This window comes from Melospiza georgiana, chromosome 12 (genome assembly GCF_028018845.1).
Source record: "Melospiza georgiana isolate bMelGeo1 chromosome 12, bMelGeo1.pri, whole genome shotgun sequence".
NCBI classification, from domain to species: Eukaryota; Metazoa; Chordata; class Aves; order Passeriformes; family Passerellidae; genus Melospiza; species Melospiza georgiana.
In genome coordinates, this window is record NC_080441.1 from 17,400,268 (window position 1) to 17,421,628 (window position 21,361).

At 46.0% G+C, this 21,361-nt stretch overlaps 1 protein-coding gene across 2 annotated transcripts; it reads left to right on the forward strand.

The window, feature by feature from the left end:
• Nucleotides 1-501: 501 nt before the first annotated feature.
• On the forward strand, nt 502-16,999 carry ZDHHC15 (zinc finger DHHC-type palmitoyltransferase 15). Of its 2 annotated transcripts, XR_009115094.1 has the most exons (13): nt 502-643; nt 3,501-3,527; nt 5,617-5,711; nt 6,363-6,483; nt 7,481-7,550; nt 7,907-7,939; nt 9,011-9,131; nt 10,277-10,409; nt 11,577-11,703; nt 12,254-12,363; nt 13,487-13,569; nt 14,488-15,536; nt 15,879-16,999. XR_009115094.1 is itself a non-coding variant. In XM_058032344.1 (12 exons), the coding sequence occupies exons 1-11, from the start codon at nt 502-504 to the stop codon at nt 13,528-13,530; spliced, it is 1,023 nt and encodes a 340-aa protein (XP_057888327.1). In that variant the 3' UTR covers nt 13,531-13,569; nt 14,488-16,999. The 2 variants fall into 2 exon arrangements, 1 of the variants encoding a protein (XP_057888327.1); XM_058032344.1 differs by having other exon boundaries at nt 14,488-16,999.
• The last annotated feature ends 4,362 nt before the right edge of the window (nt 17,000-21,361 follow it).

Consider the following 21,361-nt stretch of genomic DNA (forward strand, 5'->3'; position numbering starts at 1 on the left):
CCTGGTGCACGCTCTGACACCTCCTCTTAGATATTTATGGATCAGCCGTCTCCTCCTGAAGCTGCCGAGCCCCAGCTCCCTCAGCTTTCCCCTCAGGGACGCTCCAGCCCCGCCATCACCTCGGCAGCCGCGGGTGTGCTGAGCTGCGGAGCCCGGAGGGGCGCACAGCGCCCCGGGTGTGCCCACAGGGCTGGGCAGAGGAGCAGCACCGCGACCCTGCCGTCCCCAGCACACAGAGCCGGCACGGGCGGGCTGTGAGGGGACAGCGCGGCCAGAGCAAAGCTCCCTCAGCCGGGCTCGGCACGGGCGGGCTGTAAAGGGACGGTGCAGCCGGAGCAAAGCTCCTTCAGCCGGGCTGTGAGGTGAACGCGGCCGCGGCGCCGCTCCCTCAGCCCGAGCGCCACTGCCCGCCCGCCCCGCTAGGGGGCGCCGCTGCCCGCAGGCCGCTCAGCCGAGCGCCGAGCGCGCCGGCCCCGGGGCAGCCCGCGCAGCCGCGCGCCGATGCGCGGCGCTGAGGGCGGCGGGATGGCGCTGTGGCGGGGGCTGCGCTGCTGCCGCCGCGCCTTCGCCTGGGTGCCCGTGCTGCTCATCGCGCTGCTCCTGCTCTGGTCCTACTACGCGTACGTCTGCGAGCTCTGCCTCGGTGAGCGCCGCCCGTGCCCAGCGGGGTCCCCGCTCCGGGCCGCCCCTCGGTGCCGCCGGGGCCCCCGCGGAGCTGCGGGCGGGGGGCGCGGCGGGCCGGGGGCTTCGGCTGTTCCCCTTCTCCTTCTCCTCTTCCTCTTTCCCTTCTCCTTCTTCTCCTCTTCCTCTTTCTCTCCTCCTCCTCCTCCTCCTCTTCCTCGCCTTCTCCACTTCCTCCTCGCTCTCCTCATCCTCTCTTCCTCCTCCTGCCGTGCCCGCGGTGTGAGCGGGGCCGCGGTGTCCCTCGGTGTCCCTCGGTGTCCCGAGGCTCCGATGCCGGCAGCGATTCGTGCACAGGGACAAACACTTCAGTAGGAGCCGAGCCCTGCTCGGGATCAGTGGGGTTTAGGATGTGCTGCCCTGCTTTCCGCAGGGTTTGTGCCCGGCCGGGCGGGCTGCGGGCTAGGGGTGCTGTCTGTCGGTCCTGGGCCCTGGTTCTGTCCGTCCCTGGAGCAGGGAGGTGGCGTTTGAGAGGGCTGGGACGGTGATCCCACCGTGAAAGGCGGCGTTGTTGTGATTTGATAACGTCCAGATGTGATTTATGAGCTAAACAGTAACAAACATCAGTCTGTGCCCTGCCTTACAATGGTTTTATGTTTGTATTCTGAAAAGGAAAGAAATAGGTTACATGGGATCACACTCAGGCGTGGAATTGTTACAGTATCACAGAAAACACTGCATTTGAGAAGAGGAAGTTTTATGCTGGCTAGTAATTGTATATTTAATGTAACAACTTAAATGTGTAGTAAGTTGGAAACTTTCTTATGTTTGTTATATTTGTTATATCTGGTTTAGTGTGCTATTGGAAAAAAGAGTTGTGGAGAGAAGAGCTGGAAGCCTGGAATTGTGAAATTGTGAGAAGGAGCTGTGACTCCTCAGGACAGAGTAAGGCAGACAAGTGAAACCAGACGTCCCAGAAAGGATAGACTGAGATGTGTCTGGGGCAGGAGCTGCCTGCTGGCGCTGCACAGCAAACATAAATCAGGTGTTTGTTAGGGTTGGCAGTGCAGTGAGACCTGCTGGTGTTTTCTCCATGGGAGCTAGAATGAAATGCAGCTTCTTTGGTCTGTTTTAATCAGCAGCTTGGCAAAGCCCCCAAACACTTCATCACATTTATCCCATCTCTGAGACTGTGGGCTGTTTCTTTCAAGAATTCACATAGGATGATATCTCTGAGGTGCATGGAACTGTCATTAGAACATGTGACAAAAAATGTGGAGCATTTTCCTGGAACACTGTCAGTGTTTTGAGATGTGCTGTGCAAATTCAGTAATCCTGGGCAGGGGCTGATCCCAGGTGCCAGTGCAGCTGCTGGAGGAGGCTCAGGTGGTTTCAGTGAGGTTTGGGTTGGGCTGTGCTGCTCCCCAAGTGCAGGTTCAGCTGGCAGGAGCTCAGCTTGCTGTGTGGAATCACAGCTTAAATTCATTCATTTGCCCACACCCACCTGTTTTTTTTTTGCCTCGTTTCTCTCTCATCTCTTTTATTTGTGTGTGGAGGAGTTTATCTATGCAGAAGTTGCACTGGTTGAATTATTTCAGGATTGGAGCATGAACTGTTGGCCTGTGCTGTTACTTGCCAAGCAGGATGTTGTCTCTCTCTAATTTCTAACCCAGCAAGGCTTGCTGAGCTGGCTGCCTCTTCTCAGCTGCTGGGAGCCTGTCAATAGTGAATGCTTTGTCTGGAACCTGGATTTGCATTTTCAGCTGTGCTGAGCTGGGGGGATGTCTGGGAGGCACCTCCTGATGCTCTCTGGGCTCTCAGTGCTGGGCTGGCCAGTGAGTCACAGGAGGAGGCCTCAGTTCTTGTGTGCCACGGTGACAGCAGGGATCCTCCCAGAACCTTTTGTATCTCCGTGTTCTTGTCTCAGGTCAAGCCTTAGCCAGGCCCTGCTGCAGGAGGGAGCCAGGCACTGCTTGTGAACAGCTCATCGTGGCTTGATTGGCAGCAAAGCAAAGGGAAAACTGAAGGTTTCCTAACAGTCTTGTTTACCTCGAATTGAGTGGGCAGAGAAACAACAAAGATTTGGTTTCTTTTTTCATCTCCATTGCTGTGTGGCACAAAGCTTTGTCTTCCAAGCAATGCTTTATCAAAATATCACAGAACTCCCTGTTTTCAGTTCAAAAAGCTGTCCTTGTCTCTTCTGTTAAACTTGCATGCTGGCTTTTCAGATAATGGATGGATTTTCAAATAGTCACTGCAAGAAGGCACTGAACAATGCACCTTCTGCTGCTTGCTCAGAGGCTTCTGTTAGGAGGGCCTTTTCTCTCATTGTGAATTAAGAAGGGGTTGTACAATTTCTGCTGGTAGGTGGTGTAAAAAAACAATGAACTCACTGCAGTTGCTGACTTGGCCAAAGCTGAGAAATTTAGAAGTTTTTAATCCTGCTGATGCAGAAATGCTTTGGGGCAGTGCTTACAATGAAGAGTCAAGACCACCTTGAGATCAGTAGAAAGCAGCTGCAAGTGTGTGGTAAATACAGAGACACAGGTGCTAGAGGAGCCCTGGTGATCTTCTCCCTGTCACCACAGGATTGCTTTTATCATATTTCTAATGCAAAATATACAGAATATATTTTATAAGCAGGGAAAAGACAGCACAAGTGAGAGTGAGTGAACATCTTGCTGTGGGTGTGTGCGTGAGTGAAGAGTTCTTATGGATACTTTTGGTTTGATGCTGAGCTGTGGGCTCTCTCTTTGCCTCTTGAATGTGAACATTTTTCCTAAAATGGCTGTATTTCACACAGAAATGTTAATTCTCACAAACTTCTCTGGGATTCATATTTCCTCTGTGGACACTTGTTTTTTTTTTTTCTTTTCCAGTGACTGTGAGCAACCCTGTGGAGAAAGGTATGTGTGATAATTTATTATTTGCCATGCAACCCTCATGTAAAAGGGCTCACAAATGTTCTGGCTGAGATATCAGAAATATCTGCTGTCATATTTTTAAGGTCCATCCTCTTTCAGTGTTTCCTTCCTGTGACTGCACCTTCCTGAGGCACTCAGCATGCTGAGCTGCTGGGTGCCCTGGGAAATGCTCTGTCTGGGCAGAGCATGGGAAGGCTCTGATCCCTCTGACTCCTTCAGGAAAAGCTCTGTGTGTATCTGTGCACACCCACACCCCTCTTCTCCCTTTCCCTTTCACATTTCCAGAGCTGATTTTACAAGCCAAACAGAAAATACTAGTTCCCATCTGCAGCCCACCTGGCTTTTTTTTTGCTGTTCTGGTTGATCTTTCAGTGAAAGCTATTTTTGCTAAGTTTTCTCCCTCAGTTCTGGTGCCCACTAACAGATCCTGAGTCACAGCACAGTAGGATTGCTCAGTGACACTCTTGAGGTGTGTTGGTGGAGGTAATGGCCATGTTCTAAGAGTAAGGACTCAGTGGCTATTTTAATATTTTTCTCCTTCTTTGGATGCTTTTGGCTAATCCAGGTGTTCTCTTGGTGACTTTGTTCTTCAGGGGTTGTGAAGGACAGGAGTAGGTGTAGTGTGAGCTGTTCCATGAAGAGCAGTGCCAGCTGACATTTAAAGATCCTCCAGATTGCTGCATCCAGTAAATTCCTCTATAAAGCAGCTCAAATGTTTGAAATTGCTACAGAGAAACTGCAGAAAGCAGGATGGTAATGACTGAAAGGTGTTAATGGCTGCTCTGCAGAAGAAAGTTAATTGTTGCCTAATCTGTTAGTGCATCTCCAGGTCAGCTTCCTCTAATGTGCTGCTAGGCTGATCAACAAAATTAAACCTGTTGCAAGATTTATCTCCCTCTATATTAATTAAAAATGGCTCAGCTCCACCTGTAGTGTGAGGATAACATCTCAAACCAGCTTGGAGCATGAGAATACTTAGCTGTGATTCACAGCTCCTTCCCACAGTCCATCACATCCTTGGGAGATGTGTCCCATCGTTTGCTGTCTCATTAGGAGCTCTCACTGATGCATTTGGCCTTTTGTACCAATTTTCACACAGGAAAAGAAGTGTTTTGAAATAGTTAAGAAGTGTTTGGATTTTAGATTTCTCTTTCCAACTAGTTATTTTAATCTTATTTTCTGGAATTTGAAGCTTATATGAAAAAGGGAAATGAGATAGTTTTATTTAAACACATTATTTCATTGCAATAACAGTCTTGTAACTTTGATAATGTCTTAATGAGCTGAGTTAAAGAAATGGCAAATAGTCTGTGCAGCTGAAGGACAGCTCCTTTGGCTCCCTGTCCATGGAAAGCCTGCAAATGCCAAAGGAGTCAGGTTTGCACATTGAACTGAGACTGTTCTGACATGGGCTGGTTTGCAATTCTCCCTCAGTAATCACAAGCCCTGTTTTGATCAAATTCAGGGAAGTTTTCCTGATTTATTGTATCAATTGTAGCAAATGTAAAAGATGTTTAATAAGAAATTAGGCTTTTTCTGGTGATGTAAAGCTCATATTATTTCTGCTCTCACAAGAGGATCATGGTGCAGGGGTGGGCAGTGCACACTCTGCTTCCCACTGCTTTTAGCAACAACTGAACCCCAATACTGGGAGGTGCAAAATTCACCTTTGCACTGCTCAGCACCAGCCAGATGTGCTGGGCTTGTGCCTGGGATGTGGGGAAGAGACAGGAATCCTGTTATTGCCAGGGATATGGGGCTGTCACCTGCCCTGTGGGACAATTCTCTGACAGCTGCATCTTCCTCTCCCCCAGAATGGGATCAGGTGGAGCAGGGGAGGCTCTGAGTTTGGTCAATCCTGAGCTCTGGGTGCTGCTGACCCTCAGCCATGAGGTTTAGCTGGACTGCAATAATGGGTGGCACTGGATGGACATCTGTCCTTTCCTTTCTTCCTTTTTTTTTTTTTTTACTTTGTTGTGCAAAATTTGAATTATGCCCATTGTGGATGAAACCTTTGCTTAAGAAGTCATTACTCTGTTTCTGTTTTTTTCTTTTCTCGTTTTGTTTTTAGTGGCCTATCTTGTAGTATTCCATATTCTCTTTGTGCTCTTTGTGTGGACATACTGGAAGTCTGTTTTCACTCTCCCAATACAGCCAGGCAAAAAGGTAAGAGAGCCAACACCTTTCATTCCTTGCAAAAGAAAACCACAGATGTTAAAGAGAACTCAAAAATCCTTCAGTCTTCAGTTGATCTGAAGAGGAGAGTCAGAGGCAAATGTCTCTTAATTCTTTTCAACCAAATATTTACTTTGTCATGTTGCTTGGGTTACTAGATTTACCTTTTTTTCACATTTTATCTCTCTATGAAATACTAATAAAACACTCAGACTGAGGCAGCAAAATGAGGTCAGTATTTGTGTGGCACTCCAAATATACTCAGCCTTGCTCTGATCCTGATTACAAGAATGTAAATTTATAAATAACAACTAATCCCAGTTTTAAATATTAAAAAAGGTTCTTGCTCACTAGAGAGGTGCTGAATGTGTTATAAAGGTGAGTAATGGCATTCATCTAGGGCAGCAATAGGAGTAATTCTAGTAAGTTGTTTTATGAGCCTTAATTTCACTTTTTCATTTCTTTTTGCTGTCTCTCGGTATTCTGGCTCTCCAGCACTCACTGCCTCCCTTTGTCTTCTTAACAACCACATTTCCCCGCCGAATTAACCTCAGGAGCGGGAGGTAAAAGCGTTCCCAAGCTCCGCTGGATGTGAAAGGCTCAGCTGTGTGTGAAATGCTCTGTGGTGCCCTCTGCTTGCAGTTCCACATGTCCTACGCTGATCAGGAGCGCTACGAGAACGAGGAGCGGCCCGAGGTGCAGCGCCAGATCCTCGCCGAGATCGCCAGGAAGCTGCCGGTGTACACGAGGACAGGGAACGGAGGTCAGCCCGGCACGGAGCCCCAACCCCCCAGTCACAGCCAGAGCATCCTGCTGAGCAGCAGCACTGCCAGGCACCCACTGACTCCTGCCCTCCCTTGCTCACAGGAAAAACAAAAAAACCCTTGAGCCCTTTCATTCAATGCAGTTCCAGGTGCTGCCTTTGAGGAGCAAGATGTCACCCTTTGGATTTACAATCCAATAGCCCACATGTGCTGTCTGCATTTACAAATAGAATAATCAAATCTGTCATAATTTTTACTTAAAATGGACTCTGGCTTAGGGATGCAGCACATACTTCTGTGACCAGTTTTCTGTATTGTGTTCAGTGGTTAAATGCCTGCTGCACTCCCTTCACAGCTTAAAGAAATTTGTGTTCATATTGGAGGCTCTGACCTGCTTGTTTCTGTCAGGCAAGCCATTTTGAAGCAGAGAACTGGAATAAATAGAGAATTATCAAAATGAAGTGTAGGTAGTTGAGTAAATGTGGATGCAAGTGTGCAGCTTTGGTTTGTCACTTTTGAGCTGGCTGTATGAGTTAGATGAGGGTTAGATTTGGGATAGATGTTAGGAAGGAATTCCTTCCTGTGAGGGTGGTGAGGCCCTGAAACAGCTTCACAGAGGAGCTGTGGCTGCCCCTGGATCTCTGGCAGTGCCCAAGGCCAGGCTGGACAGGGCTTGGAGCACCCTGGGACGGTGGGAGGTGTCCCTGCCATGGCAGGGAATGGAACATGATGGACTTTAGAGTCCCTGCCAACCCAAAGCACTCCATGGTTCTGTGACTTTGTGCTTTCACTCATTGTTGCCCCATCTGCAAGTCTCCATCAGAGTTATGAGTGTTGCTTACCTGATTGTGACCTGCAGCAATCACCAGGTCACCTGCTGAAGTGATAGAGGAAAGAAAAAGAATAGTTAGGAAATGAGCACAGTATCAACTAACAGAGAAAAAAAAAAAAAAACCAAAACACTTTTCCATTGTTTTAATTTGTCTCTGACTGCAGGGATTCGGTTCTGTGACAGATGCCAGCTGATCAAACCTGACCGTTGTCACCACTGCTCTGTTTGTGCCATGTAAGTCATGGGCTGCTGTCATCACAAGTTTTGGGAGTGGGCTGCTCCTTCAGGTGTCTTTGTACACAAAAAGGTTCCCCAGGGTCTTTGTCCCAGCTGCAGCTCTTCTGCTCTAGGGCAGAAATCATTCTTGTGTCTCTTTATCTCCACAAGGACCAAGGACATTGGTTGGTCTTCAAACACTAAGAAATGTTCCATCTTAAAATTATATCTACCTCAAAAAACTTAGAGACAGCATCATTTTGAGTATCTATTGTGTCGAAACCTCACAAAAATCAAAGTTTTGCTGTTGATCTGCAGTTGGTAATGAAGTACCAATTAAAAATCTTCCATTTTTCTTTTTTGTCTTTTTGCAGGTGTGTGCTAAAAATGGATCATCACTGTCCATGGTATGTCCTAGATAACTGGTTTGTGGTTTTCTGAAAGGAAAGGTTACTTAGATATATTTCTTATGCCTCTCATGTCTGTATGCCTCTCACATTTTAGGCCATCCATCTCTTTAGTTTGGGAAACTTATAAAATAATTGCACTTTGAGTTTGCCTGAAATTAAATTTTAACAAATCATTCACATTTGCTCCATAACCCATGTGTAAAAATGCTATAATATTGATAAAGTTTAAACCCCAACTGCTAATTCACTCATTAACTATTATTCAAATTTGAAAGGAACTCCAGCTTAGCCTTTCCTTTGGGCTCTCTCAGTGTTTCAGCTGCACTTGGGGTAATCCCAATAACAACAATTGCACATGGATTGTTTCTGGACTGATGATGGTCAGAGACAGTCTGTGCAGAAAGCTGCATGGAATAATTGAGCTTTACACCTTCCAAAATTGCTGCCACTAAATTTCTTAAATTCCTCCTTTTTTTAAAAAAAAAAAAAGGAAGATTTAAGAATTCAGAAACAACCCAAACATTTCCCTACCTGAACCTTCCTGGTGATCAAAATTGTAGAAGATTTTCCAAACCTGAGTTCTGACACAAACACCCACTGGGGTTTTTTGTACATCCCCGTGTTCCTTTCCAGAGCTCTCCTGTGCATGGACAATTGTAACCAGGGTGGAGTGAATTGGGCTGTGTGTAACAAACAGGCAGGGCTGAGGTGGCTCCTGAGCTTTGCAGAGGAATAAAGCAGCACAGAACTCCCGGCTCTGATTTCCTTGGCAGACAAGAGGCAGACAGGAGGAACGAGTTGCTGCCTCTGTGACCCATTTCCCTGTGGTACCAACCTCAAAACAATTCCAAAAATCGGAACTGTGCTTCTCCTGGGCCCAGGGAAGGGTTGGAGGGAAAGCAGAGCCACCGGTTCTGTTCCCTTGCGGCCACTAAGGGGAGCCGCTCGTTGGCAAATTGGGTTGTGTGACCCAGGGGTTCCAAACCCCCAAAACTGGTTCGTGCTCTTTGTGTTACACCCACTGTGTGCTGCACCAATCCTGATTTCAACTTTGCTTTTGTCCTCCAGGGTGAATAACTGCATTGGATTTTCTAACTACAAATTCTTTCTACTGTTCTTAGCCTATTCTTTGTTGTATTGCTTGTATATTGCTGCAACAGTCTTCAAGTATTTCATTAAGTATTGGACAGTAAGTCATGAAATCCGGTTACTTTTTCATCTGCTCTCAGTCTCGTGGGCTTTGGTGACTCTCGGTGCTCTGTTGCTCTCAGGCAGTGGAGGGGCTGCATTTTCCTGGGAGGTGTTTCCTGGGCCCTTTGGGACTCCACCTCCTGTTACATGTTCATCATGCACAGAGCAAGAAGCCAGGAATTTCAGATTGTAGATTATTTTCTGGCAGAGAGGTGCTGTCCCTTCCCTGTCCTTGTGTTTGCATGGGTGTACCTTGGAATGTTTGGCACTGATGTGTAAGATCCTGGCAATGATTTGTACATATTTACTTAAGAGAAAAAGATGGGTAAAAACCCATGTTCATTTTCTAACCCCCACAGGCCTCCTTTCTCAGTTTAAAACCAGTGACCCAAAGGAGGCTTTTACTCAGTTAGTGCTGATTGTTTCTGTGAAAGCAAGGCCAGCTGACAGCTCCAGCAGGACACTGGCCCTTGGTCTCTATTTCTGTCCCCTCTCCTCAGTACCTGTGTATGTTTGTGTTTAGGTACCTTGGCTGTGCACTAATTGTTCCCCACGCCCAGCAAGGCACAGCCCTGAGCCCTGGATGTCCCCAGAGCCTGCCTGTGTCCCTGCTGGACACCTCTGGCACCTGGCTCTCCTGCTGCAGAGGGAAAGGAGCCTTTCTTCTGCTTGGAGTGTCCCCCTTGGCTTTTAACCCTTCCCTATCCATCTGTGCTCAGTTCTAACCCTCCCCAATAGCTGCAGATATGCAGGGCAGGTTTCTCTGGGCTTACCTTGAGCAAGGTGCAGGATTTTAATGTGTGCACAGGAAACTCAGCAGAACTTAATCAGGGCTTCAAGAGCTCCTGCCTGCTCATTTCCCCAGGCACAGGGTGCTCCTCATGCCCACCTGGGCAGCTGTGCTGGGCTGGCTCAGAGCCATGCCAAGGGTTAATAACACCCCCCACTCTTTGTGCTGTGGTACAGGAGGGGAAATGAACCACATTCATTTCTTTGTCTCTTTTTGCTTTATTTAGTAATATTCACTTTTGCCTGTAAATTTTGAGACTCCCAATAGGAGTTTTAGAATTATATTTCTAAGTACAAATAATTTCCATCTTTAATTTGTTCCCATCACTTGTTCTGTGTTGCTTTCCTTTCCAGGGTGAGCTGACCAATGCACGCTCCAAATTCCACATCCTTTTCCTTCTCTTTGTGGCAATCATGTTCTTTGTGAGCCTCATGTTCCTGTTTGGCTACCACTGCTGGCTGGTCAGCAGGAACAGATCCACTCTGGGTAAGGCTCTTCTGTCTCTTCCTTCTGGTAAGACACACCAAAGGTGCTGTAAGAAGAAAAAAATAAAAGAAAAAATGCATTTGTTCTATTTCTATACATTCCTGCTGGTTTATGAGGAGAGGAAGATTTAAGATCTTGGTACAAGCTGCAGAAATTTGTCACTGCAAATGAGCTGCATTTATTAGCTGGTGTGACAAAAGCTTTGTTAGGGAAACCAGAGCCTAAAAGTGTAGAAGTCCAATTATAAAAGTGTTATGCATATGTGAAACTGTATTTGCTGTGAAATGAGTGCAGCTTTTCAGGAATAATGGTTTATTCTTGTACTGGGGTGCACCCCAATCAGCTTGGTGAGCTTGGGAAACAGTGTCCATCTTTACTGATAAAGACAAATAAGTTGTGACTGTAAAATCAAAGAAATTATCATCTAAAATAGTATCATTTTGCCAAAGTTTCTTTGCTTTTCCTCAGATAAATGTTCAACTTTCAAAGCTTTTGGGATAAAGTTTTGTAACAAAACAGACACTGTCAAGAAAGAGCAAACATTCTGATTTTATCAAGTTATTTACTTCAAAAGTCATTTCATGGGGCACTGAAGCTCATCTATCCCAAAACATCAGACCTGTGCAGCAGCTGAGCAGGGAGATCAAACTGTTCCTAAGGCACTCAAGGTTCTTCTCTCCTCCCTTTTTTTAATTTTATGCCCCACCAGAGCCCAGAGTTTATTTGCATTTATTTGTCCCTAGTGCTTTTTCATTCTAACATTAACAAATGAGGTGATTTAAAACTGCAGTGCCACTTCTGGAATATGCACTGAGCACCAACCTACTTCATCCTGCATGCAGAGTTTTTTACCTAGAAACTTTTACTCTCTGAATTCCATCAAGTCCCACAGGAAGATCTTTTAATTCCATTCTCTGGATGAAACAACCCCTTGTGGCTTCTTTGACTGTTGTCTGGGTTCAGTTGCACAACCAAATTCTGCCTTCAGCTGGAAAGTCTTTACAGGCTGTGCAAAATGGGAAAACCATTATTTTGAAACTCTGTATTGCTGTGTATCTATAATCTGTTAAATCATGTTGTCTTTAGATGGTTATAAAATGCACAACCCTGTTTCAGTGTTTGCCATTGATTTTCATTTTTTTCCACCAAAATTGTCTCTGTTTGCAGAGGCTTTCTCAGCTCCAGTGTTTCAAAATGGCCCAGATAAAAATGGATTCAATCTTGGCTTTGTGAAGAACCTCCAGCAAGTGTTTGGGGAAGAAAAAAAGCTCTGGTTGCTGCCTATTGCCTCTAGGTAAGTAACCCTGCTAAAAGTTGATGTAATTACAGTTTCTCACATTTTGTGTCCAGGTTTAGGTCACAGGAAAGTGGGGGTTTTATGTGTCTTTGAGTAAGAGTGGGGCCATTTCCTGTTGGGTGTCACCCAAACACAAGTGAGATTTCTGCCCTGAAGAATCTGTGGGATAAATTGATAAAATTTATACCTATTAATGGCTTAATTTTCATAAATGTTTTCCTTAGTTCCCCTGTCACTTCTAACTGTCCACATTTTTCCAGGCCTTTTTTCTGTATTCAAATTACTTGACCAAATTATCACATTTACCTTCTGCTAAAAATTACTTGAATCCAGGCCTCAAATTTCAACTTTTCTACTGCAGAGACCTTGAAAAAATTGAGAACCAAAATGAAAGACAAACACAGTGCTTTTCAAGCTTAAAGATGATTTTAAGTAAACGTCGGAAATACTGGCAACAGAAAACTTTGCAGAAAAAATGTAGAGAAATTGTCATTTTTTAGAGTTTCTTGCTGCTTTTGCAGTGTCCCTCTATCCCTTTTCCATGCAGCCAGGGGGATGGACATTTTTTCCCCATGAGAACCTTGAGTGAAGCTCGGAACCCTCTTCTGGCAAATGAGGAGCAGTGGGAAGAGGATGGAATAGATGAAGAGCCTCAGGGTAAGGAATTAGTGAAATGGCTTGTCCTGATCTACAGTAGCCAATAAATGAACTATAAGAGATAATCAAATAAAAAAAACTGTGTTGGTGAAGTCCCTGAGCAGCTGGGACTTGATTAATGAGCACAGACTAAAATAAGCTCTGCTTTGGAAACAATTCTTTTTTTAATAACTTTCTACTTGCAGGTGAATGAACTTAAAAGGTGTTTCAAGGCTTAGAGAAAGTGAAGCTGCCACAAACTGAGAGCATTTACATGTAAATGTTGCTGCATGCAGCCCAGTTATTTGGGATATAAAGTGGTGCCTGCAAGGAGGAGAATATTTAGATTTTTTTAAAGTGTATTTATCCTGTGGCAGTGTGTGAAATCAGGCATGCAAACACCTGAGTTCAGGGATGCATTTAGGAGGCTGCTTTATACTTTGTCCAGCTTTATTTCCAGTGTAAATTTACCTGCTCTCCCAGGGGGTTTCTATACATATTGGTACTTACACAAGGTAACACAAATGAGTTTTTAAACCAACAAAATTTGCTTTAAAATAGCAAACTATGGCATTTCTGTGAATTTTTAGTGATGTTTAAAATAACTCCTTTAGGAATGAGTCAGAGCTTCTTCCAATTTTTACAAACTTTAAATTCCATGAATAAATAATTAAATCTTCCATATGAAAACAGTGGCAGTGAGGTGATTTTTGGCTAGATCAGACCCCAGACTATGGTCTGGAGCTTATATGAAATCTCCCAATTTATAGAGCTTATAAAATAACTGACATTTCCAGGCAGTTGAACTGGATGATCACTGTGGGTCCTTTACACTGAAATATTCAAATTCTCTCTTACACAGCAGAGGTAAAAGTGTCTAACCAGAAAGACCTGAAATGTTCCATTAGAACTGCAAGACCTTTATTTATCTTTGTGGCTTTAAAGCTTGTGACTTGGTTATGAAATAAATAAAGCCAATAATAGAGTAATCTCAGTTAAAAACAGCTGCTCAGTTCTCTCTGACAAGTGGTTGTCTATTTTTGTTTGTAATTATCCTTAAAAACACAGTCCCATGCTTAGTGAAAAATGTATTCTCAGTGAGAAAATCAGATTTGTTTGTCTCTAACTGCTTTGGTTTTCACAGGTTCTGGTGAGGCCCCATCCCTTGCCATAGAAAGGGAGACATAGCAGTGTGAGCACACAGTGGTGGAAAGCTGCATCAGAAAGGTCAGTGTTTCTTTCTTTATCTCCCTCAACACCACTGCTCTGCAGGGACTGGGGAGGTGATGTTGAAAAGGTTTGGGCTTTAGCAGGAAAATATTTCTCCAGCTTGCCCAGCAATCCCTTATTCAAGGGGCCCTGGAGGGCAGCAGAGGCTCTCAGAGGCCCTGGGCTGGGTGGCACAGGTGACAACAGAGCCCAGCACTCTGTGAAGGGGAGGACACCAATCCTGCAGCTCCTGTGGAAAACAGGGCTGGGACAGTGGCAGGATGGAAATTCTGGGGTCTGTGGGAGGTGTGGGAAGGGGCAGGTGAGGTGTTAAACTGAGCACAGCCAAGGTGCAGCTGGGGACACAAGGAAGTGCCCTGTAATGTCACATCAGCTGTCACTCCTCTCCAGGCTTTCCCTCCCCCTGGGAAAGGTGGGTCTGACACCAGCTGGGGCAGGTGCTGCTTCCAGAACATTCCCTGCTCTGCCTTGGAGAATGGTGGAGATGCCCCACCCACACCCTGCCCCAGGAGCTGCAGGCAGTGAGGAGGGCACAGTGTCCTGCTGTCCAGGGGAATGGAACTGATGAGATTCCAGCAGCATCCCCTGCTGTCCCTCTGGCAGGAGGTGGAGTGGCCAGCTGGGCTTTGCCTCTCTCAGTTGCAGGGCAGGCAGTGACTGCTGAGGCAGAGCCCTGCAATCCCTGCCTGGCTCCCTTCCACACTGCTGTCAGTGGGTGTGGGACTCTGCCTTGTTCCCCAGAGTGTTTTCTGTCAGCAGTGAGGACTGCATCCTGCCATCCCACCAGGCCAAGCAAAATCAGCATTTTCCTCTTGTTCTTCATGGCTTTAAAATGACTCCCAAAGCCCAGATCAGCCCTCAGTCCCTCATAACAGCAGTGCTATGGTTGCACATTTGTATTTCTTTAAATTTCAGCTTCTCTCTCAGGAGCCAACATCCCTTCTCTTGGCAAGGACTTCAGTTTTGAGGGGCAGAAAACAGGTGGATCTTCAAGATGAGAAAACATCCTGAAGTGTTGTCTGATGGGAATCTGCATTCCAGAGTGCTTCTCCAGGAATCCTGCTGTCCAGATGTCCCAAGGCTTTATAAATTTAAGTTACAGAGTTAACAGAACAATTTTACAGAGTGATTGTGGCCAATCTTTGGCCTGCTCTCTTTATTTTATAAAGACTATCTATTTTTTATTCAGAACAGGTACAGATGTTGATGCGAGTGCATTCCGAAGGCCTTTTCATTTTGCAAACATCAGGGACTCGAGCTCTTGAAATTCTTCCAAGCCATAATATTCTTGGGGATGGTTATTTATTTTGAGGCTGATTCTCCAACCTTCTCTGACAAGTGGCATTTTCTCATGTATTTAAATTCTGAGTGAGTTCAGCTCAATGCAAGACAGACCCAGTTAAATCTGGCACTAAATTGGGAGCTGAATGTAAAAGTGTTGAAAGCAAAAGTGCTGAACATGCACATGTACATGTGCAGCTGTGAGTGAAAATAAAATATTCACATTGCCAGTATCAAGATTCAAGAATATTGTGGCCATAGATTTTTTAAAACATTTTAATGAGGGTGTTATTTTCCTGGTGTTTGGGTTATAGTGCTCTTGCATCCCACTTGCAGTCTTCTAAAATGCAAAAGGGAACTTCAGACAGTCCAGTTTGCATTAATTCCTAGGGTTAAAATATCATCTCATTCCTGGATCAGTGTTTGATGGAGATTTGTGTGTTCATGGAGTCAGAAAGGAAGATGGGAATTTGAAATATGCACTGAAAGTTTGGCTCCAAGAGTCATGTTTGGAGTTTCACTCCACAGGGGTGGCTTTAGCCCCAAAATGCTGAAGACACAACTGATATATTGAATTTTTTCAGACTTCTTCCCAGCTCAGTGCACTGAGTGGCTTCAGGGGTTTCTGCACTAAGAGGTGATCAGATTTGTTTCTGCATTTTGCTGCATTTACAGTCAAAGAGGTGAATCCCTGTTTCTGTTCTGGGGCATGGAACTGAGACTTGGCTGGCTAGATTATGGATATTTTTCTAGACCTGAGTCCTTTTTTTTAAAATCTGCATGATTCAGCCCAGTCCATCATTCTTGTTTGAATTAGGTGCATGCTAAAAGTATTGGTGTACTGCCTCTAAGATCATTTAGTACCATTTTCTATCCCATTTTTGTGTTTGTTATCAGCCCACTGGTGTTGGCAGTGACTACAGGAGCAGCTGTGCATGACAGGAGAAAGGAGCTGATGAGTGAGGTTGGTGATGGAGGCTTTGCCTACAGAATAAACCCCTTTTTCCTCTGTTCCTCTGCTGCAGGGATGTGTTTGTGAGCCAGGAGAGCCTTGCAGAGGTTCCTTCCTTAAGAGAAGGTGTTTCACTCCTGCCTGATCCGTGCCCTGCGATGGAATTTTGTCCCTCAGCCTCTGCAGTGTGTGTGGAGCAGTGCTGACCTCCCTGGGATGTGTCACTGCTGAATTTGGTTGTGAGGGGCCCAGGTGGGCTGGCCCAGGCTCCTGTGGGTTTGTCTCTCCTCAGGGGGGCCCTGAACACTGAAAATGTTCCTATTCAGCCACCTGAGCCCCATCTGTTGAGTGGCCCTGTCACCAAACGACTGCTGAGTGCTGGAAGGGTTTTCCCTGTCAATCTAAAGCTGCATTTCTGATGTAAATCTGGTGTTGGACCTTGTGCTGTGTGTGATGCAAGGTGGCAGCTGAATTAATCCCCTCATTCCTGGCAAAATGTGCTCTGGAGGGGGAGCTTGAGAGGATGATGGCAGCTAAACACAGCCAGAATGTAGCACCTACAGAGGTGCTATTTGTGCCTTTAAAAACTTGAAATTCTTTGTATATAAAACCAGGAAGGTGATTTGGTGACTTTGTTTCATCCTGCCAGCTGAAGTGTATTTTCCCAGAGCTTGTGTGGATTTACAGGAGTTTTCTGAGCAGGCTCTTGTGCCCTTCCTGGCTTTGGCTCTGGTTCCAGCCCTGCCATTGTTTGAGTTGTTTCTGTGCCAGGCAGGAACAGGGAGCTGTGCAGGAGCTCCTCTGTCTGCTCCTGCTGCTGCTCTGAAAATCAGGGTTTGTCTTCTCATACTAAGGCAGATATCTTTGTGATGGCACAGGTACCAAGCTCAGATTGAGAAAGGGTTTTAAATGTTTCCAAGGAACTTTTATTCACTTTTCTTGTAATTAATTGTGGTCATCTCTTCCCTTTCCTTCAAAGCAGCTCAGCCTCCCATGGTTGGAACAAACTCTTGTTAGAACAACACAAAGTTTATCTCTTCAGAGCCACTTCTCAATGTCCACACATCAGGTGCTGGAAAGTTTAATGAAATGTGAAACAAACCCAAAAGTTGTGTAAAATGAGGCAGAACAAAATGGGAAAACCCACATGTCTGAGTGAGCAGCTTCATTTTATTCCCTTCTGCCCACTTAAGGTGGTATTTTACCCCTGGCCTTTGTCCTTTTAATGCTGAGTAAATGCACTGGAAAACAGAAATTCCTCAGGCTGCTGTGGTCACTCTGCAGGTGACAAAAGAGAAAATATTCAGCCCAGTGTGTGGTAGGCTTTTTTAACCTGCAAATGGCTCTTCAGGGGTTACTCACTGCAGCACCTCCTTTGTTTTCCATGCCCTGATCCTCATGCAGAGGCTCTCCCCCACCATCACTGACTGTAAGGGCTGTGTCAGCAAAGCTCTGTCCTGCCTGCCCCCTCCATCCCAGCATTCCAGGGGTGGGATTCATCCCCCAGTCCCATCAACACCAAGGGCACTGCAGCTCTGGGAGCTGCCCATGATTCCATGTGAATGTTGGGCCATCTCATGCTGCCTGTGCTGGTGCCCAGCATTCCAGGTACCCCTGAGCCCTCTGTGTGCCAGGAGCAGCCCAAGTGTCCCCACTGGGATTGCCACCAGTGTCACTGTCACCCTCTGGGTGTGTGCTGCAGGTGCAGCTCCATCCAGGGAACCTGGAGAATGAAGAGCCTCAGTCGTGGTGCTGCTGTCAGTGTGGCTGTCAGGCTGCAGGGGCTGCTGCAGGTGTTCTCTGCAGCCTGGAGCAGTGTGCAGGCAGCATGGGAACTGTCCCCACCCCTGCAGGAGCTGCTTTCTCTGCTTAGCACTGGATCTGCACTACAGCTTTCTCAGCCTGGAGCAGCTTTTCCAAGTGATCTCACCTTGGGAAAGGAGGGAACTTTTTGGTTGGACTTTACTGTGCTGCCTCCATTTTTACCCCTCTGCTCCTGGATTCATCCTCTACAATAACTGACCCCTAACAGCCACTCCTCACCTCCCCCCTTCTCTCCATTTCCATTCAGGTACAAACCCCAGACAGAGCATCACAGTGATGTTTCTCTGTGTGCAATTGTCCTAAATCCAGCCCTGGGCCAGCAAGTCCTGCCCAAGGAACCTGGACTTGGTTTTTTTTGCTGATTGGAAGTTTTTGGAGTAGGATAATCTTGTTTTCCTTCAAGCAGGGAGCACTCTGTATGTTTGAGGAGGCTGTACCCACTGTGAGGGGTGCAGCCACTGGTGAGAGTCAGGAAGCTTCCAAATCCCACTATGCAATGAATGTTTGCTTCCTGGGCCAAACAGGAATGGATTCAGCAAAATCCACACCAGCTGCAGCTCTGTAGTTCTGGATGCTGGTCTGGACTGAAAGCACAACTTGATGCATAAAGTCTGTCATGTGATATGAATGTAAAATGTAAAAGGGGAAAAAATTACTAATTTTTTCCCTGAATTTAGCTATGAAGAATGATGTACTGAGCAGTTACTCTGTGCAGTTACTCTGCTGAGCAGTTACTCTGTGCAGAGCTGAGGCACTCATGGGAGGGTTTAATTAGCAGGGGAAGGAGCCACTGCTGACCTTGTTTATTAAGGCAGAACTAATTAACTCAAAAGGGTCATGTTTCCATTTCAGTGACTCCTGTGGTACAGATTTCTGAAATGGATCCATAGTACTTGAAAATACCTCAATTTTATTGATATTTTTCCAATTCTATCAGCTTCTGCTTTATTACAGAACACTTGCAAAGCTAAACTCACCTGAACTGATCAGATCCCTCAGGTCACTGAAGGTGTTTGCATGGCAGAGGGGCTCTGGTGTGGCAGACCCTGCACTGGCTCTGCCATGGGCTGCATTCCCTGCCCTGGTCACACACACTGAGCTCACACCCACTGCTGCAGGGTTTTGTTCTCTTGTGCTTTTTCCATCCCACTTGGAGTATTCCCTCTTCCTCCTGAACATGCAGATAAATATTTTCAGCTTTGAGCTGCTTGTGCTGGTTTTTTTGGATACTGTGAAGGTGAGTAGGTGTCATTTTATGCAATTGTGCCATGTATTTTATTTGTAATTATTCTCTGTTTGTCAGGTATTGGTTTGTGGTTCCCCTCATCAGGCTTTGCTTAGAGCAGGATCCCACTTTCCTGCATTTTTCTCTTTCCTAAAGCCTCATTTCTTCATTCTCCAGCTTCCATTTGGGATGTAAACCTTGTGAAATAAAATGTAAGTTTACATTTCAAATACAAGCCTGTAAGTTGCTCATGCCTGCATGCTCCTTACAATACTATTTTTTTCTGTATGAGGTTTTAAGATTTACAGCAGCATTTGTAAAACTTTAGTGGGTAACAGCCATTGTTAAAACAATAAGAAATTATGCTAAGGAGGGGGGAAAAAACCACAACCCTCAAAAAATCCAACAAAAAGGACAAAGGGATCATCTCTGCTTCTTATTCCAGCTGTGCTTGAAAAGAAATGCTGCTTGCATGCAGTGCTGTCAGACAGCCCTGAGACAGGCAGGTACCTCACCTGAGGGCTTCCCTGCTGTTTCAGTACTTCCTGAAGCACTTCCTTGGGTTAAACCTTGCACTAAATCCCATGGAAACCCAACAAAATCAGCCTCCCCCTCTCCCTTCTAACCTGGGGAAGGTGAGTGCAGCCCTTCTCAGCACTTCCCTCTGTAAGAGAAGCAGAAGCCCAAAGTGAAAGTGTTGGTTTATTATTCCCCCACCTTTTTCTGAAGGATCTGGGAGCCTCCAGGATGTGTCCCAGAATTCCCTCAGCACATGGAACTCTGCTGCTGTCCTGAACTGCTGGGCTGGTGCAGCTGCCCCTCCCTGGGAGGGACCAGGCTGTGCCTGAGAGCTGGGGGGTGGAGGTGGAGCTGTGGTTCCTCTGCTCTGCTGGAGCTCCATCCTTCTTTGGAGTTAACTTCACTATGGAATGGCTTTCTGCTCTACTCATGGAGCTACTCCAGAGTGACTCCAGATCCACTGCTGCAGCAGGGAGCTTTGGGTTAGGAACACAGCAAGTAGGAAAGGTCTTGTTATTTTATAAATGTATAATCTGCCTGCTCAGATGGCTGTTCCTCAGCTGAAAATGCTGTTTGTGGTGCAAAGGGGTCCCTCAAAGATAGAATTGAGCTGGATCTCAGCATCAGAGAATGGCAGAGGCGTGGTGCTGTCAGTGTATCAGCAGGGTTTAATGTCATCCAGAAAAGCCAGGGGGTTTCACACACTGGAAAATGGGGCTGGAGCAAACCCCACTGCAGGGGGAGCCCTTTTGGGGGCTCCCTTTGGGGCAGGATCAGCTCTGCCATCCCCGTGGAGCTGCCAGAACTGGGACACAGCAGCACCCCCTGAGTGGGAGCTGCACCCAGCTGCTCTTATGGCCCAGCATGGACTGGGGCTGGCAGAACTGCTGGTTTAATACACATCCCTCCCCCCAGTTCAATGGGAAGTCATTATTTTGCAAGGAATGTCACAGCAGGACTGCTGCCCATCTTTGGGGTGTTGTGTTCAGGAGTTTAATGCTGCTGCTGCTGCTGGCATTGAGACTTTTGATATCAAATGGGTTTTTACAAAAGCCTTGGATACTCGTTTTTACTGTCAGACCAATGCTCTGACTATGCTGATGCTCTGTGGAGTTTCACTGGCATTTTCCAAGTGTTTGTACAGTTTCTACAGCTGAATATCCTGTATGTTCTGCTTTGTTGTTTTTTATTATGGTTTATACTGCACTGCAGGCAAGGACTGCATTAAAACCATTTTTGTCTAATTTAATAGACTTGTGAATGGTTATTTCCTATGCTTGGGCTAAACACTGTCTCTCTGGCAGTGTTATACAACTTTAATTAATTGGAATTACTGCTTGGACCAGGGAAGGTTCTTCATCTGTGACAAAAAGATTCATTGGTGTGGGCAGCCCAGACCTCAGCACTCCACTCACCTGATGAGAGGTAAGGACATTACTTGAGACAACATTCCCTAATCCTGCAATTGTAGAATATGGATATATTTAAAAATAATAATGGTTTCTATTGTATTCCTGAATTTCCCCAGAGTTACAGTAAGGGGAGGTACTGGCCAGCTGGGTATGGTGTGTTTGATGCCAGATAAAGAAAGAAGGGATTTGGCTGCAGATTGATGTTTAATGTGACCCAAACAATGAGTGCCCTGAGGCTTTGGAAAGGCTGCTGAGCCCTGAGGGCCACACTTGTCTTCTGGCTCTGGTGCTCCTGAACAGGACTAGAAATTGAGCTCCAGCTTTTTGCTGCAGTTTTCCTGTCATTTAAAGGGTTGGGAGACTGATACAGCCACAAGTTTTGTCTCTCAGAACTCTCAAGTTCTGTGTGTGCAGAATTTCCACAGGCAGTGCTGCTCCCACCCCCAGTTCCCACCCAGTTTGCACCTCTGCTGCAACAGGAATCGTCTTGACTCAGATGCCCTGAGCAAGACAACCAGGGCTGTTTCACTATTTGAGAATAATGTTTGCACAGCAAAATCCCAAGAATTGTGTCTT

What these genes read in the sequence shown, in the direction of transcription:
- ZDHHC15 (XM_058032344.1), top strand. Translation starts at nt 502, where the DNA reads ATGCGCGGCGCTGAGGGCGGCGGGATGGCGCTGTGGCGGGGGCTGCGC. An exon ending in CAATACAGCCAGGCAAAAAG is followed by an intron (nt 5,712 to 6,362) that starts GTAAGAGAGCCA and finishes CTCTGCTTGCAG; the next exon opens with TTCCACATGTCCTACGCTGA. An exon ending in CACTGCTCTGTTTGTGCCAT is followed by an intron (nt 7,551 to 7,906) that starts GTAAGTCATGGG and finishes GTCTTTTTGCAG; the next exon opens with GTGTGTGCTAAAAATGGATC.